The 18290-nt window shown below is 45.5% G+C and overlaps 1 protein-coding gene across 1 annotated transcript in view; it reads right to left on the bottom strand.

Moving 5' to 3' along the window:
• Nucleotides 1-18290, bottom strand: part of HERC1 (HECT and RLD domain containing E3 ubiquitin protein ligase family member 1) — a 104101-nt gene that overhangs the window by 10928 nt on the left and 74883 nt on the right. The window contains exons 49-63 of the mRNA XM_069980563.1: nucleotides 17675-17849; nucleotides 17271-17544; nucleotides 15867-16080; nucleotides 15571-15776; nucleotides 13820-13947; nucleotides 13260-13372; nucleotides 12889-13089; nucleotides 11952-12082; nucleotides 11665-11864; nucleotides 3607-3718; nucleotides 2720-2866; nucleotides 2514-2615; nucleotides 1547-1720; nucleotides 703-996; nucleotides 234-299 (exon numbers count right to left, since the gene is read on the bottom strand). Coding sequence (XP_069836664.1) covers nucleotides 234-299; nucleotides 703-996; nucleotides 1547-1720; nucleotides 2514-2615; nucleotides 2720-2866; nucleotides 3607-3718; nucleotides 11665-11864; nucleotides 11952-12082; nucleotides 12889-13089; nucleotides 13260-13372; nucleotides 13820-13947; nucleotides 15571-15776; nucleotides 15867-16080; nucleotides 17271-17544; nucleotides 17675-17849 — 2537 coding nt within the window. The remainder of the gene's footprint in view (nucleotides 1-233; nucleotides 300-702; nucleotides 997-1546; nucleotides 1721-2513; nucleotides 2616-2719; nucleotides 2867-3606; nucleotides 3719-11664; nucleotides 11865-11951; nucleotides 12083-12888; nucleotides 13090-13259; nucleotides 13373-13819; nucleotides 13948-15570; nucleotides 15777-15866; nucleotides 16081-17270; nucleotides 17545-17674; nucleotides 17850-18290) is intronic.

Genomic DNA, 18290 nt, shown 5'->3' with positions numbered 1-18290 from the left:
GATTTATCTGAAAGATTTTTTAAGCCAAAGACATGAATGGATATGAGAAGAGGACCTGTTCCCTGTTTATAGTCTCTTCCTGGCTTTGGCGTAAAAAATCTGTCAGATAAATCTCTCTGTGTAAACACGCTGTAAGATGCCTGTTTTATGTAACGAGATGGATACAGAAATTTAGTAACTGGCAAATTTCATTTTTTGCTTATATAGTGCTTCTTTAATATGGGTTAACTGACCTCTGGCCTGGAGATGGCCCAAGACATAATTTGTTCATCTGTCCCATTGATCCACTTGCTGTTATCCTGCAGACAGAATAATACACCCGAATAAAGCTCAGAAAATGGCTAACAAGCATTGGCATATGTAATTATATAAAAAAAAAAAACACACAACTTTGATTTTATGCAATAATAATTCTAAATCTGAATTATACAAAATTTCTGACACTTCTAACAAAGTTAGTTGTGTCCTATTACAATAGAATTAATTATTATACTTTGGATAACAAGCTTTAAAAAGATGTATACAAACTGAAGGAATACAAGTGAGCTTTTAAGAACATGGCTCTGGTATTGTACACTTTTATAAAGGTATTTATGGCTGCAAAAAAGTTGGCCTAGTGTAGAAACATGTTATTGTAAGTATAACCATAGTATTATAGTGCAACTCCATAATGGTTACTGACTCCCACAGCATCTTCCATACCATTAAAAGTCTTAGTTCTTCCTCTGGAACTGGTTCCAAATCAGGTACAGCAAAGGATTCTGGGAACTGTGCTCCCCTAGCTAGAGCTTCAGCAGCTTTAATGGTGGTAGAAAAGCACTCTAGCCATGCCCATTCCGCAGGGTTCCATGAGGCAGGTTCTGGTGGTGATAAGCGGTGATGTGGAGGGATAGGGGGACTGCACAGAAGCTGGTCCAGATTCAGTCCCACAGCCAGTGATGCCAGGCACTGCATGTAGGGGCTGTGCACCAACTGATCCCCGCATACAACGTGAGGCTGCAAAATGAGACCAAAAATATGAAAAGAGAAACAGTATGATGAAAGATATATGTATAGCTGCATTAATAAAGACTGATAAATGTAATCTCTATCACACATGTAAAGATGACAACATTTTCCTTTACTTAGCCTATTAGCTCAATACAACGGCCCAGATGTACTAAAACTGTCTTAGACAGTGTACACTTAAACAGGCTTCACATGTTCCAGATCTATTAAAGTGTATTAGGCTGATTAATAAATCTGGCCCATCTAAAGGCTGCCTGGTTTAAGTTGTGACCAACTATTAGTTGGTTTAAACCCGTGCCAGAGTATGCACCAGAATTGGGTGTCATCTTCAGTCATAAGCCAGGCCCACTATTTGGGCCAAGGCAGAAAAGTGTTCAGTGGTGGAAGTTTGTGGCAACATTGCAATAGCAAATCTGGGCCAGAATGTTAGTCTTGTTTACTAAGCAGAGACTGCTAAATAAGAGTAAGCTATAAAACAGATGTGTAGGATAAAGAGAGAAAGGCTTTACAGTACAGATGTTGTGAGGAGCTGCAATACCTTCTCATATGCATACTGTTCCTGAAGCATGATTGGGAGGCGCTCCAAGAAGGTCTGCATACATGGTGCCATGTTAAGTCCAGCAATTCCTTGGTTCTTCAGTGCTGATCTGCAGGTAGCCAAAACATGATTGGAGGCCATCCACTCTGGTGTACAATTTACCACCAGGACATCCTGCAAAATAGTAGACACAGACTCTTATTTATCCAGAAACTCAGTTATTCAAAGATGCTACAAAATGTTCCCAGAAGAATGCCATATTAAAAAGACACACATTTGGAGGACCTACACGCAAGCTATATAAACAGCATTTTCCCCACTAAGAAAGCTAACACAAAAACCGAACTCTTTACAGCCAGGAGCAGCTCAGTAACAGAAGCAGTGAGGTACTTTACTGCACAAGACTGTGAACCTGATTTTCACAGATTTTATTCTGAAAAGGCCAGAATTCCTAGTACATGCATTTATAGCTCTTTAATGGCACAATAATCTAGTTGTGTTTCTAAATGTAGTTTCATTTATGCACCACCAAAAGTGATCCTGCTTCTACAGTCAGACAAACTAAATAGACCAGCTGTTTTTTTTCTGCTGACAATCTTCTGTTTCTATTTAGGCAGGGAGGTGGCAGGGCATTCCAGTGCGCAAAATGTATTAACATTTTCGCCGGGAAAACAGACTAAAAATCTACGCCAGCTCAAAGTGTGCACCTCTTCATAAATACAGCAGCAAGAAACCAGGAAATTTTAAATTAATGTTGCGCAAAAATAAAAGTGCACCGGAGTGTCTGGTCATGTAGGGAGAAAACTGTGCCAGTGTAGAAGAGGTTAAGGAATATATACCTAGAAAGAGGTCAATAAATATTTACTCTCAAACACTTGGTTCATATTCAACAGTAAGGAGAAAGATTTTGCTACAAATGTAATGTTTACATGTAACCACTCAAATTACAGAAGAATGAGAAACCTACCTTGGAACGATTAGAGCAGGCAGCAACTCCTACATCAGGAATCCAAGCTGTGTTTGTAACCGCTCCAGAACCAGTCACAACAGACTGCAAAACAGAACCATCCTAAAAAAATAAAAATTAGTAAATCAATAGACTGATAAATGTGGCATGCGAAATGCATATGCAGTGCAAATACTTTTTACAAATTAAAGATTATGTGGCCTTACCCTTAAAGACCAAATATTCAATAGGCCACCAAGTCCACCAGACACCAAAGCTAGCCCATCATGGCTAAAGGCCACAGTACGAACAGGAGTAATGTGACCTTTTAACTTGTAGGCACAGCGGATGTCTTCAGGCTTCTTGCAAAACTCCTACCACACAGAGAAAGGAGTCATTATCATTGAAAAGACGACAATTTATAAAAGGTGCTTTTATTTTAGATCACGGTGATCAGATTCCAGATTTTATTTCACGTTATGTCCTTATTGACATGCTTACCCAACACAAACAAAAAGACTAAGGATACAACACTGGCCTAGTTAGACAACCCAACAGATCCGAGCAGTATGATATGATAATGCATGTTGGTTTAATAACCGTAGGCTCTCTCTCTCACACACAGTAATGCACAGATTTTTTTTTTTTTAACTGGCAAGGTAAATAGAACTTTCTTGGATGCCAACAGAAACCAAAAGCGCAAAATAAAACAAAAATAAAACAAAAAACTAAAGATGCACACAGAGAATCTCAAGGCACACTGCTTACCTGGCTCCTGGGATATGTTAAAGGTGTTATCCAGGTTTATAATAAGAGTGCGTTCTCACGTACAGGATCCGCAGCAGATTTGATGCTGTTCTTTAGATCAGATCTGCTGCAGATCTGTTGCGGATCTGCAGCATAAAATCTGCTGTGATACAGTGTGTGTGGAGCTACCCTAAGGGCCTATTCATCATCGTCTGATAGGTGGACAGTGCCAGAAGCACCACTGTGTAGTGTGTGTGTGTGTGTGTGGGGGGGGGGGGGGGGGGTTACTGCAGCTCAGCTCCTATTGAACGGAATTGGAGCTGTTTGTGTAAATAATAGGAACGGCCTAATCATTCTGATCACTGACCTTGCTAGCCATTTGCTCCTTCCAGTCTTCTGTAGTTGCTGCCCTTGACTGAAATGTTTCAAGGGGGGTCTGTGGAACTGCCCACACACACACTAGACCATTTTGGCATCCACTGCAATTAAAACATCTGTATTAGTTCTGAGTAACTCATTTTTCTTACTACATGGAAGCTGAAACAGAAATGCTATAAACATTTGACCACATAAAACAACTGAAAAGAGTCACAACATACTACTAGAAACTCTTTCAAGTTCCATATTTTTAAGACTACACAATGCACTTTTTTTTTTAGCAAGCAAACATCTTGCTAAAAATTGTCTGTCTTATAGTCCACTGCCCCAACAGCAGGCCTGAATCAGCACCTTACCCAATCACTGAGTGAACTGTGCATATATGTGTGCAGCAGAGTTTGTGTTTGTAGCAGTGCTGTGTGTGTGTTTGTTTGTGTGTGGGTGGGTGGGTGTATGCGTGCGTGCGTGCGTGTGGCAGAGCTGTGTTTGTGTATGTATGTTGAGCAGAGCTGGGTACGTGCAGGTATACACAGTAAAGCAGTGTTCCACACCCTGGTAACTTCTAGTTGTTGCAAAACTACAACTCCCCTCAGCTGTCAGGGGAAGATGGAAGTTGTGGTTTTGCAACAGAAGGACAGCCACAAGTTGGAAAACACTGAAGTAAAAAAATACTGTCTTCAACATCAAAGTAATTTAGGGAAATCACAAAACTGGAGAAACATTAAAGGCCCTATTACACGGAGGGACTATAGTTTAAAAATTTACTATAAAGACCAAAAATGTGCGATTATCTGTCCGTATAAAAACACCCAACAATTAAACGACAAACTAAAAGTCGTTAATCGTTGGGTTTCAACATGTTGAAAAATTATCGCTGGTATTTCGCCGACCGTTTGCATATCTGTACAATTAGTGACCATATAACGACACAGAGATAATTGTTCATGACAGCCATCGGTGAATGTAATAGTTAGTGACATTGATCCCTCCACTGCCTTAGCCCACCAGAAGGTTTTAAATTGGTATAAAATATTTTTCTTGTGTGTCTTATTGGGGGACACAGACACCATGGGTTATAGGCTGCTGCCACTAAGAAAAAAACAAAACAAGAAGTCTGCTCCTCCCAGCAGGCTATACCCGCCCACTGGCACCAAGCTAATTCAGTTTTAGCTTAGTGTCAGTAGGAGGCAGACATAGGTCTGGTAGCTCCAGATCAGTTCTGCCTGTGTCCTCCTTTTATCTGTTTTTCTCTTTTGTTTACAGGTTTACTATGGATGGACACGGTGGATATCCTAGACCCACACTGATCCCCCCTGCAATGCGTACAGGGAGCAGACCCTGAATATAGAGGGTCTATCTACCCTCGGACGCCAACGGCCGGACTCAGCGCCCAAGAGACAAATCAGCCCCGCTGTCTGTCTCTGCTTTGTAGACTATCCTCCGCCAGCCCCTGCCCGCCCAGCCTCCCAGAGTTGGGCAAGTCAGCGTGGCACCGTGCCGGCGAAGACTTCGGATGGTGAGTATTTCCTCAATCCCCATCCATCCCCTTTTTGTCCCTCTTTTTTCTTCCACTTATCTCCTGGGACTCCTGGTGGGCAAGATGCATCACTCTTCCTCTCACCCCCTCCTCTATCCCCCTTCTTTCTGCTCACCTCCACCCTCCTCTCTCCTGTTTTTTGTGGGTGTTAGGGACTTCTGCAGGGCTTATGCTCAGCTCTGTTTTGCAGGGGGACGGGGCCTCCGGAGCCGCAACCTCCTAAGTCTGCGGCCTCCGGTTTCTCTCTGCAGCTCTGCAGCATCTGACCTGGCCGGGCCACTTGCACTGGAGGCCTTCTCTGTCCTCACTGGCGTCCCAGGCCTGGTCCCTGGCCGGCCCGTTCTGCGGCCTATTCCGCCATTCGGGCCCGGCTTGCAGTACTTCCGCCCGCGTGGTCTTCTCATCTCCCGCACTTTTCTCATGCCCTGGCCACAGCCTTCTGCTTCTGGTCCTCGCTAGTCCTTTCCCTGTGGTGTGCGCTCCGGACCTGCTGCTCTCCCGGTGCTCACCTTCTCCTGCAGCACTCCTCCTGCTGGTGTGATTTTTTCTGCCTCCGGTCTCTGGTTCCCCGGTAAGTTCCCCCTGGGGGCCTCCCATGCCGTGTATGTGTTTTCCCTGCACTGCAATTCTGAATGCTCCCTTTTTCTTACAGTGTCTCAGCCAGTGTTGGACTGGGGTACCTCGGGCCCACCAGGGAAACTGACTCTAGGGGCCCACCCTACATACACAGATTTAACCAGCGCCATACCTATACGTTAGTACAGCGACTTTGAGCGAAAGTGAGGCCTAATGTCAACCATGAAAGGCATAGAGTGGTCATTAAAACACTGTCAGACTGACGTAAAAAGTTTGATCAGCCAGGGTTTCAGTGCTGAGACCCCCAACAATGGCTGGATCATTGCTCACCTGTCATATTGCAAGGGACAGGTTCCATTATAATGTATAGAGCCCATTACTTACAACATAACAGACTGACTAATGATCCAGCCATCAGCACAGTATATACTATGAGATCAGTGATAACTGGTAACACTATATACAGCATGAGATTAGTGATAACCAGTAACAATATGTACAGTATACACCATGAGACCAGTGATAAGCGGTAACACTATATACAGTATACACCATGAGATAAGCAATAACAGGGGGATATATACAGGGCTGGTGGTAGTGGGGATATATACAGGGCTGGAGGGAGGGGGTATATATATAGGGCTGGAGGGAGGGGGGGGATATATACAGGGCTGGAGGGAGGGGGGGATATATACAGGGCTGGAGGGATGGGGGGATATATACAGGGCTGGAGGAGAGGGGGAATATACAGGGCTGGAGGAGAGGGGGAATATAAACAGGGCTGGGGCTAGTGGGGATATATACAGGGCTGGAGGGAGGGGGGATATATACAGTGCTGGAGGGAGGGGGGATATATATACAGGGCTGGAGGGAATATATACAGGGCTGGGGAGGGGGAATATATACAGGGCTGGAGGGAGGGGGATATATACAGGGCTGGAGGGAGGGGGATATATACAGGGCTGGAGGGAGGGGGATATATACAGGGCTGGAGGGAGGGGGATATATACAGGGCTGGAGGGAGGAGGAGATATATACAGGGCTGGAGGGAATATATACAGGGCTGGGGGAGGGGGATATATACAGGCCTGGAGGGAGGAGCTATTGTGCTGTGGGGAAGGAGTATTTGCACAGTGTAGAGGGGACAGACCTCTGCACTCTGGATGCCAGCAGGACGGCTGGAGGCCATTAGATGACATTACACATCCTCTCACCTCTCTCTGTGCCGCCTCCAGCCGTCCTGTGTCGGCCCTTCCTGCTCTTGGTCCATACAGATAACAGCACCCAGAGCCTTCCTGCTGCCCTAAGACACGCCCCCTGCACAGAGGAAGCCCATAGATGCTCTGTATGCAGGAAGTGCCGTGGCTTCTTCTCTTCAAGGCAGTTCAGGGGAGACACATGGGGGCCCCTGACAGGATAGTTAGGAGGTGACAGGAATGTCCTAGGGGCCATACTCTGCAGCAGCTTATGTTGGGCCTGGAGCTGCTGAACAGGGAGCCTCCTGTTCAGGGGCCCACCAGGGGGAAGAAAGGGGGAGGGGCTCCCCGGTGGCCCAGTCCGACCCTGGTCTCAGCTCTCCGCTGCAGCACCACTGTTTGGCACAGACTGTCCGCTTTCCTCAGTTCCTGGCTCACTAGGGGGCAGATTCTAAGTTTTATTCATTTTTTTGCTCTAATCTCACATCATGTCTGACTCAAGGCCTGAAGCTTCTTGTCGCCAGCAGCTGGCTCCTACTTCTATCACTTATTACTTATGTTCTTGCTGTAACAGCAAGTCCTCATCTGGACACTCACAGCCCCTCTGCGCTGCTTGCTCCTCGCGATCCGCTTAGTCACCACCGACTGCTCAGGATGACGCACCGGTCCAGAACTCTGAGGAACCCGCCCGGACTGGGCTCTCTCTCTCTGCCGTTCAGTCTCCCAGATGGTGCAGCTCTCTGTCAGTCGCGGCGGCCTTGGATCGCCTCTCTGCTCCTACTTCAGGTACTTCTACCTCTTCTCAGGGCCGGCAGGTAGTTTAAGATGATCGCGCCAGTCGGGGCCACCCTCATAAACGCGGCCGGACCTCGTCCTCCCGTTCCTCCGCGGCCTCTCGATCTGTTGGGGTTTTAGGCTTGTGGTTCTGCCTCTCCTCACCACTCCCGCTCCTCAGCCGAACTTAAATTCGGACTCAGCTCACATGGCCTCCATGGTGGACAGTCTGGTAACTGCTATCCATGACACCTTTCAGCTCAAGGACCCTTAGGATCCGCCCTCAGATGAGGTCTCCTTTAGTAAGAGCGCTGGGCGCGTCGGTCGTTTCTTCCCCAGTCATAGGGAGTTTGACAACATATTTTCAAAGAATTGGAAAATCGCCAGACAAACTGTTTTCCAAGCCTAAACGCATGGACGTCCTTTACCCCTTTCCTCAGGAAAAGTTTGCTCTTTGGTCGGGATCCCCTTCCGTGAACCTGCCCGTTTCCTGCCTGTCTAAGTCCACCATTCTCCCTTTGGGCAATGCGGCCTCCCTCAAGGACTCCACGGACAAGTGTGTTAAGACTCTTGCCAGGTCAGCCTTCGAAGTTACTGGTGCCTCCTTGCTTCCCACTTTAGCCTCCACGTGGTTGTCAAAGGCTGTTTCGGCTTGGGCGAAGCAACTAAAGGAGGGTATCCTTTCAGGCGCCCCTGCTGATGAGCTAACAGACCTCGCGCAGCAGATTCAGGATGCCAGTCAGTATCTTTGCTCCGCCTCCTTGGACTCCAGCAGCTCTGCCTTTGCTGTGGCAAACATTGTGGCCATTTGACGTTACCCTCTGGCTACGTGAGTGGCGGGCGGATCCGGCCTCCAAGCGTTCCCTTACCGGTCTCCCCTTTACTGACGACCGCTTGTTTGGGAAAAGGTTGGACGAGATAATCTCTGACACTACTGGGGGTAAAAGTTCTCATCTTCCCCAACAGCGACCCAAGCATCCAGAGACCTGTTGCAAGTCGGGTCCTTTTTGCTCCTTTCGGACTCTACCGCCTTCCCGTTCAAACAGGTCGGCACCTCAGAACAAACCCCCTGCCTTCTCCAAGTCCAGATCAGCCTGGCAAAGACGGTCCAATCCTAACCGTTCCTTCAAGGCAGGTCCTTCCAAGTCTGCAACATCCTGAAGGTCTTCCACCCCCCCCCCCCCAACTCTGTTAAAGTGGGGGGGGGGGGCGCCTTTTGGAATACCGGGACCTCTGGCTCCATCATGCCCAGGATGCCTGAGTTTGAGACGTCGTCTCCTGGGGCTACAAAATCGAATTTTCCTCCCTCCCCCACAAGCGCTTTTTTCTTTCTCGGGCCCCCCGTTCGCCTTTTCTGGCGGCCGGTTTTTCACTGGCTCTTCTCTCCCTCCTCGACAAGGGGGTCATCATTCCCGTCCCGACTAATCAGAGGTTTTTACTCCAACCTCTTTGTAGTCCCCAAGAAGGATGGCTCTGTATGCCAAATCCTGGACCTCAAGCGCCTGAACCGCCATGTGCGTCTGTCCCATTTTCGGATTGAAACCCTGCGGGCAGTGATACCGTCCCTGGAACCGGGAGAGTTCATCTCCTTGGTGGGCATCCAAGACGCATATTTGCACATTCCCATCCCACCCCCACCAGCGATTTCTGCAGTTTGCGGTTGGGTCGGACCACTATCAGTTTGTGACCCTCCCCTTTGGTCTGGCCTCGGCTCCTCTGGTTTTCACCAAGACCATGGCGGCGGTCATGGAGCTCCTTCGAACCCAAGGGATTTCAGTCACTCCCTACCTGGACGACTCCTCATCAAAGCTGGAGAGTCTTCACATTACCCTGGACACGTTGGCTCGGTTTGGCTGGCTTCTCAACCGTCCCAAGTCGTCCCTGACACCCTCCCAGTCTATCCAATTTCTGGGGATACAGTTTGACTCAAGACAAGCTCGGGTTTTCCTCAAGCAGGACAAACTGATCTCTCTGTGTTCGGGTGTCCAGACCCCCTGCAGTCGCTGCCCGGTCCCCATATGCTTTTGTTCTGGGGAAGATGGTGGCCTCCATGGAGGCTGTTCCGCTCGCCCAGTTCCACTTTTGTCCCCCTCCAGCTCTTCTTACTGTCTCGGTGGGACAGATCTCTCCCCGCCCGAGCGAAGGATCAGGATTCCGGCTCACTTTCAGCGGGACCTACAGTGGTGGCTTTGGTCTCAGAGAATATACCAGGGATGCTCGTTCCTTCTCATTCGTTGGCACATTGTGACCACAAATGCCAGCCTGCAGGGTTGGGGCGGTGTCTGGCAGGGTCACGCGGCGCAGGGCACCAGGTCCCCTCAAGAGGCTCTTCTCCTCTCTCTCCTCCATTAGCAGGCGCAGCTCCAAGGTCTTCCTGTGCAGACCGACAACGCCACAGCCGTTGCATATATAAATCACCAAGGAGGGACCTGCAGCAAGTCCGCCATGGAGGAAGTTGCGCTGATCCTCTCCTGGGCTGAGAGCAATGTTACAGCTCTGTCCGCAGTTCACATCCTGGGCATGGAAAACTGGCTCCCTTTGGGCCGCGGAAGGAGGTTCCCCTGGCTACCCTCTCCTAGAAGGTGGTGTTCTTGATAGCAGTCACCTCCATTCGGCAGGTGTCTGAACTGGCAGCTCTTTCCTGCAAGTCCCCTTTCCTGACTAAGGAGGTGCTCCGTCCTATGGCTTCTTTTCAGCCTAAGGTGCTCTCGGCATTCCACCTAAACGAGGACATCGTCCTTCCGTCCGGCCTCCTCGCACCCTAGGGAGCGTGTTTTCCACCGGTTGGATGTTGTGCAGGCCCTGCTTGTGTACCTTACCTGTACGAAACAGTTTCGACGGTCGGATTCTCTTTTCCTCATTCCGCATGGTTCCCGGAAGGGACTGGCGGCGTCCAAGGCGACACTTGCCCACTGAGTGCACTCCGCTATCTCGCAGGCCTACCGCAGTAAGGGCAAGGTGCCTCCTTTTGGGTTGCGAGCTCATTCCACTCGTTCCATGGGGCTTTGGCCCTTCAGGTGTGCAAGGCCGCCACGTGGACTTCCCTCCATACGTTTTTCCGGTTCTATCGTGTGGACACCTTTGCGTCAGCCGATGCGAGTCTGGGTCGCAAGGTCTTGTTGGCAGCGGTGGCTTACTCAATCTAGCCTCTGCTCTCTTTCCCATCCAAGGGGCTGCTTTTGGATGTCCCATGGTGTCTGTGTCCCCCAATAAGACGCATGAGAAAAGTGGATTTTTGACTCACCGTAAAATCCCTTTCTCGTAGTCTTCACTGGGGGACACAGCACCCACCCTTTCTTTCATTAAAGTTTCTGGTTGGCCTGTGGTTTCAGGTTGTTTTTCTAATGTTGGACTGTTTGATTTATTGTTTTTCTGTTTCTCCTACTGCTTTTTTACTTCTTGTTTTATTTTTTCTTAGTGTCAGCCTCCTAGTTGCAGCAGCCTATAACCCATGGTGTCCGTGTCCCCCAATGAAGACTACGAGAAAGAGATTTTAAGGAGAGTCAAAAATTACTTTATTATAGTATGAAAAATAGGGTATATCATAATGCTAATGACTAGTCTTTACCCTGATTTCTATTCTAGTCAATGATTTAATGAGGTAGGGTTTTCTACCAGTGTAGCTTATGGCATATAACAAGAATATGCAATTACTGTCTAATTGGTAGGAATCTGATTGCTGGGACCTGGATATCGCCTATAACAAAGAAACTATAATTCTAGTAAAGCACAATGGCTCTCTGAAGGGAGTCTCTTTTGATCTACCATTTTGTAGAAACTTGTTGCTGTTCACATGAATAGGGTTGTGCTGCCGTTATGGTGACTAATGAGATAACTAACTATGAAAGTAAAGCTCCAATAAATATAAAGTATTTATGACTAGGCAAAGTTCTAGTGTAGGGTGCTACATAAAAAGAATATTTAGCAGACACTACTGCAGTCAAACCAGAGGAAACATACTTACGTTGCTAGCATAAGCTGTGGGCTGTCAGCCTTTCCAGTTAATCCACACCAGGTTATTGTGTTAACATAGGATGGATGTGTCAGAAAATATAATGTTTTCCAGATGCCATCTGAGTTCCTCCACACCTTAACAGTGTCTTCTTTAGCACAGGTAAGCAGCATTTGGCCAGTTGGATCCCATTTCAAGTTAACAAACATTTCCTAGAAAAAAACACACTTATTTTAGTTTCCAGATGGAATGCCATCAATGAGCGGGAAACAAATCAATGAATGAGAATCACAGCTTACCTTATGTGCATCAATGAGAATGACTTCTCCTTTATCAACTGGATCTTTGTTTCCAATCAATAACTTCCCATCGGCATATCCAACTGCAAATGGATGATCTTCACTAAACCAGGCAATGCAGGTAACAGCCACTGCAAACAGGAAAAAGTCATGCCATAAATCTATGACTTCCTATAAGACATGTATATTCAGTAGAAAACCATAGAATAGAATAATAGAGTGATATCATTAAGACTCTCCAATAACATCAGACATAATAGAGGAAATTAAACCTATTCCGATCTTGGTACAAGGGCTCCCCAAGCCCTTCCCCCACCCCAGCTTGCCTGCTGCCACCAGAGGTGATCAGGAATTCAAAAACAGTCAAGCTGGTTGTTTCATGCAATTTGTATACAGTTGCATGTACAGGATAGAATCGGGAGCAATGCTGTTCTTATAACTCCTGGCGTTTCATAAACTGCGAGGCTTGTGGTGCTAAGTTGTTTACACAGTACCTGTTAAAGGCAATGGGAGTAATTCAAACATTGTAAAGCAGTCTTTTGGCTATTTTTAGCTTCCCAACTACAAGCGACAACTTTCCATCAGAGCTGGGGAGCCCAAGTAGACAGATGTAAATTCTGCTCTATGTTCCTGACAGATCTGAAAAAGCTGGTGAAATTTACCAATAAGAAATATTAGGCCCTGGTTAATGAGGTTATCAAGTAGAAAACACAAGCACTTTCTTACAGAAACAGCACCATGCTTGCCCTCCGCTTGAGTGAGGCATTGCAGCAAAGTTCCATTAAAGTGAATGGAGCCAAGTTGTAATACCAGATATAACCTTAGGGCAGGTGTGACACAGATTTTGGTAGAAAGCAGTTATATTTTCTAATCCTAAACAACCCCTTCAAGAACACAATGATATTGTTATAAAAGATGTGCAATACAGGATACCAACCTTCTTTTCTGAAACAATGTTCCAATTCCAAACACTGCATACTGGTAGCATCCGTCACCTCAATTAGACCCAAAGATCCATCCATGCGACCAACCAACAAAGACTCTGGTTCATCACTTGGCCATGCACCTCCTGGACAATGTTCAGGCCAGGCGATTGAAGAGATCCAATGGGGCTGAACATCCACAAGGCCTTTTCCCCCTGTAATACACAGTTTTAGAAATGTTTTCACCTTTTGTTTGTAGACAACCAAATAGAAAGTTTATTTTCTATGCGATCACAAACTTTATTACAGAAATAGGATAATTCACTTCCTACATTTTGTATGCAAATATTACATAAATGGTTCTAAACAAATTATAGGCAGATACCATTAAGTTGCCAGATGTTGATTGTTTTTTCTAGAGCTCCAGCAAGATACCGTCCACTAACGCTCCAGCATACTGGGGACAGAGAAGGGTCAGCTTCCTCAGGTGTTCCCTCTCTAATAAGAGTAGAAGAAAAAAATAATAATTCAGGAAAATAAGAGGCGATGACAGCCATTGGTTTGCTACAGAAAGGGTTAATGAGCATGCATGGATTAAATCACATAGATTTCCTCTGTATCTTCTAGGTTATAAATACATATATTAAAACTGATTAATAAGTAACAGAACTTTGGATCTGTTCACAAAAAAAAAAATGAAATTAGATTCTTATGGCTACTGTAGATGTAGCACCTGAATACTTTGTACATACTGGATGTGATATATAATGATTCAGATTGAGACTGATATCTACATATATCTATATTGGTTCACTAAACAGTTCATGTGCTCTGTTCACACTTTGCAATATATATTAAGGGTTCCTAATGACATGGGTCACTCAGTGTCATCATAAGGCAATAATAAAGATCTCTGTATAACTGGATCTGTCAAGACATACTCACGGTTTCTGAAAAACACAGGTCTGCTGTAGGAAATACTGATTTCTGGAGACATTCCACACTCTGACAGTGCCATCAGTGCTACTTGTGGCCAACAGACCCTTCTTATTGCACCAAACAGAGGTGATTACCTGGAAACCACAGACAGAAATCACAGTAAGAAAATTGTGGAATTCAAACATTATTGGTGGAGACCTCATCCATACTGTGTCTCATCATCTGTTCTGGGGCAGGGAGCATACATTAGGCTTTCCTGACATAACGTTACGTTCATCTTTTTTGTCCTTTTTGTCTTCCCCGATGAACCCCACAAGCATTGTTTTGGGGGGAATTGTGTTGGGAAAGTGGCGGGGACCTGTATGAGTCACAGGTGGCCTGGCTCTTGAGGTCACAAGTTAAAGTGACTCTGTACCCACAATCTGACCCCCCCAAACTGCTTGTACTTTCGGATAGCTGCCTTTAAAACAAGATCTGTCCTGCGGTCCGTTTGGCAGGTGATGCAGTTATTGTTCTAAAAAAACTTTTAAACTGGCAGCCCGTGCCCTACAGGAGTGGCCTAGATTATGTATGCATTAGGCTGGCACAACCTCACTATCCCTCCTTCCCACCCTCCTCATCATTAGGAATGCTCCAGGCAGATTGTCTCTTATTCCCCCGGCACATGGGCTGGATCGTTGAGACACCTGTGCAAATGTTAAGCATGGAGAAAATGTTTCAGTGGCATTCCTAATGCTAAAGAGGGTGGGAAGGAGGGACGGAGGGGTGCTGCAAAGTTAGGGCACAGATATTCTAAGCCACGCCTGTAGGGCACAGGGCTGTAAGTTTAAAAGTTGTTTTTTAAGACAATAATTGCATCACCTGCCAAAAGGACCGCAGGACAGATCTTCGATTAAAAGCAGCTATTCGAAGGTACAAGTGGTTTGGGAGGGTCAGATTGTGGGTACAGAGTCGCTTTAACTAATTTTTTTTATTTTTCAGTCCAGAGTATTGGCCTTGTGCAACAAGATTGGAACAGCCATGGGTGAGTATAGTTTTTTGGTCAGGTAGTAATATAGGATTTTCCAGATGAGCCTTTTATTCCGAAGTATGAATAGCATGAAACCTTTTTGTCATTTTTTTCTACCCATATCCTAATGAACCTTTTGTTCCAGACATCTTTAGAAAAACAATATCTAACTCTAGGTTATACTCACGTGTATCAGTCTATAGCCTAGTGTTACTATACTGTATGTCTGATCCTGTCTCGCACCTAGGTCATTTGGTTTCATATCTAAGATGGTATTGATGAACATCGGCTTTTAATAGAGTAGGTTCTTAGGTATTTTTTTTAAAAGTTAATAAATTCCACTATTTTCTTGTGGTTTATGGATTTAACAACAATTTAATATGTTTGGGGGGGGGGGGGGGGAGACCTGTGATTTCTATTCTAGAGAAGCAGCACCAGAAGTGTCAGTAAACTTTTCTGAACAACGAGCTCAAAGCTGACTAAAATAACAGGTTGAAACTGTCTTTCTGCAATGCGACCAAAAATACAACAAAAAAGTGATCAAGCATCAAAATATGTTGTAGTAATCCGAGACTGTCCGCTCAGTGCACATACCCTAAATGTTAAATAATTGTAAGCAGATTCTACCACTCAATCCTTTATTTCCCCTCACTCCCAGTATAAAAAAAGGAGTTCATGGCAAAACAAAGTGTGGGGGCTGGGAATGCTACTAGATGGATATAGTTTTAAAAGTTTCATAAAAGCTTACTCTGTTTTGATGTGCCTCCAGCTTAGTAAAGGAACATTTCCTCAAGTCTCCAGCCATATCAGCAAGAGTTTGAGGGGCAGTCTGATTATCACGATCATGGGCAGCCAAGGTGCGTACTAACTGCTGAGCAGCCCACTGCCGATGCTGTGAGGACAGCCGCGAAGACAGGCAGCAGGCAGCCAAGGCATTTGCAAGTTCCAAAGGACCTGTGGCACAAAGGTAACAGAAAAATCAACAATTCTCCTAAATAAAACACATTCAAAATACCACCGAGGTGGAAATGCATTTCCTCATACCTCTTTTTTCCATCTCTGCTTTGTCATAGTTTGGGCGTAATTTAGCTCCTTTATCTGCAAGTAGAGCTACAAGTGCTTGAGTTACTACAAAATTGGGAGAGGTGACTAGCTTGTTCTCCTCAGCAATACCTCGTAAAAAACTTGGTAAAAATTTTCTCTGTACAGGGTCATCCACTGTAGTTAGATTTACACCAGTTGCTGCAGATATCAAATTCTGTGAAAACAGCAAGCACAAGCTACATATATAAATATAAAGATACAGATATATAATTTATTCTCACTGTGGTAATTCGACCTGAAAAAAAACTACAGTAATGTGGACAGTATAGTACCCACTTGATTTCAATGGACCCTTTTACACATCCATAGTTGCTACCCATGTGTCAAAAGGATCATGGTCTGTACCACTATCCCCAATTTCAATCAATGGGTCTGCATCTGTAGTTCTGTCCGTACATGGGCGTAGCTACCATAGAGGCAGGGTAGGCAGTTGCTATGGGGCCGTGCAGGAGGGGGGCCCAGAGGGGAAGGTAAGAGCGTGTGTCTTTCTGCTTAACCACTTATGTATTGCAGCGTGTAAACGACCCAATGTTTACTTACATGCTGCAACACAAAAAAGGTTAACAAGCAGAAGACCGAGATCTCTGTTTCACTGCTCTGATAACCCCTGACCTCTGTTCTCCAGCTTGCAATCAAGTAGGAAAGGAAAATGTGCAGAGGTCAGGGGTTATCAGTACACCAGCAGTAAAGCAGATAGATAGATAGACAGATAGACATTATATACACACAGTGCTTTGTGTTGTGCTTAGGGGAGGGGGGCCCCTTAAAATTTTTTGCTATGGGGCCCCGTGAATCCTTGCTACGCCCCTGCGTCCGTAGTTACTGATGTGTGCACAGTGTCTTATAATTCAGTTTAGCTCAGTAAACTAGTGTAACAAAATTGCAAATGACGCAAACTTTTATTTGCACCTCGCTAGCTGAGAAAAGTTGACATGGTTTACAACGTTTAGACCAGATTATTAAAGCAGTTGGACAGCTGATCGGCACAGTTCCCCGACTGATGTGCTACCCTGTGGACAGCACATTGTCACTGATTACCAGGGTGCCAACACCGAACACCTGCGCCAATTAGCTGCTCAGCGCCCATACAGTAAGAGGAACTAGAAGCAGTTGTTTCTCTTGAATAACTACTAACACAAGATAATAGTATAGCAAAAAGAAGCTTAAAATTGTGAATGTGTTTGTTATGTGAATATTCTCTGTAAGGACTGATCTAATTGGCTGCATATTACTGCACTTATTTAAACTGAGGTTATATTATTTAGAAACAGTACTGATACATACTTATTACAATGCTCTAACTGCAGCTAACTAAAAAAAGGTGTTCTAAAGTAAAACTCTAACCTGGGTACAAAGCTGGACAAGAAGTCGGGCAGCACTGGGTGTGCTGGATGCCAGACAGCCCACAGCTGTGCTCAGGTACGCTAGACAAGAGATGGGTTTGCTGGTTTTGCTGTGTAAACCTCGTGATCGGTCAGCAGAATTAGATAGGGTGGTTGAAGGACTGGTGGAGAGGCCAGCTCTACCCGCTGCAGCCAAGCACATGAGGCGGACCAAGGTGCGGATATCTGTTAGACCCAGAGACTCCAAGCCTGCTGCAAGGCTACAACTAGATCCACTGCAGGAAGATTAGAGGGACATATTACCTTGGTTAATTTTCCACCCATTCATAGTGTTTGCTATTTATAAAACAATCATTGTACATACAAATGCACAGTAAAGACATATAAAGGATAGAATGTACAGACCTAACGGAAAGTAGTGAAAGTGCACGCATCACCATGGTACGTGCCAGCAGGACTTGTGCTGCAGCTATCACCCTGCGTAGGGCCATCACACGGTCATGAGGATTTATTAGAGCTGCTGCCTGTTCTCCAAGAGTAATTCTGCCTGATGAGCTCTTCTCCAAAGCACCTTGGCAGCCTGAGGAGGAATTCAAATAAAGTGATAGTATATATAACATAAATCAGATTTATGATTGCAAACCTGCCATTATTCTGGTACAATTGGTGCCAACAAATTGGCTTGTACTACTTTTATTATGTGTTTTACAAACTTTTTTTTTTACCTCATCCAGCAAGAGGGACATGGCTTATCAGAAAAAATGTACCGAAATTTTGGCACACAACTCTAAGTTAGTTTGAACTAAAACCAGACAGTGCAAACATAGTCCAAACAGTCAAAAGATGCACCACATTTAAGTTGCATTGTCTAAGGATTAGACAGTATTAGCACCCCCACTGTGCTAACAGACAATGCTACATATTAAAATAAACAACAGACCTTTCTTTAAAGAACTACCTTCCACCACTCTACCTTAGTGAATCACAGTTTCACCGCAAATGATCGTCAATCACCAGGATT

This window comes from Dendropsophus ebraccatus, chromosome 1 (genome assembly GCF_027789765.1).
Source record: "Dendropsophus ebraccatus isolate aDenEbr1 chromosome 1, aDenEbr1.pat, whole genome shotgun sequence".
Taxonomy (NCBI): Eukaryota; Metazoa; Chordata; class Amphibia; order Anura; family Hylidae; genus Dendropsophus; species Dendropsophus ebraccatus.
This window is presented reverse-complemented; position numbering and strand designations above follow the sequence as displayed.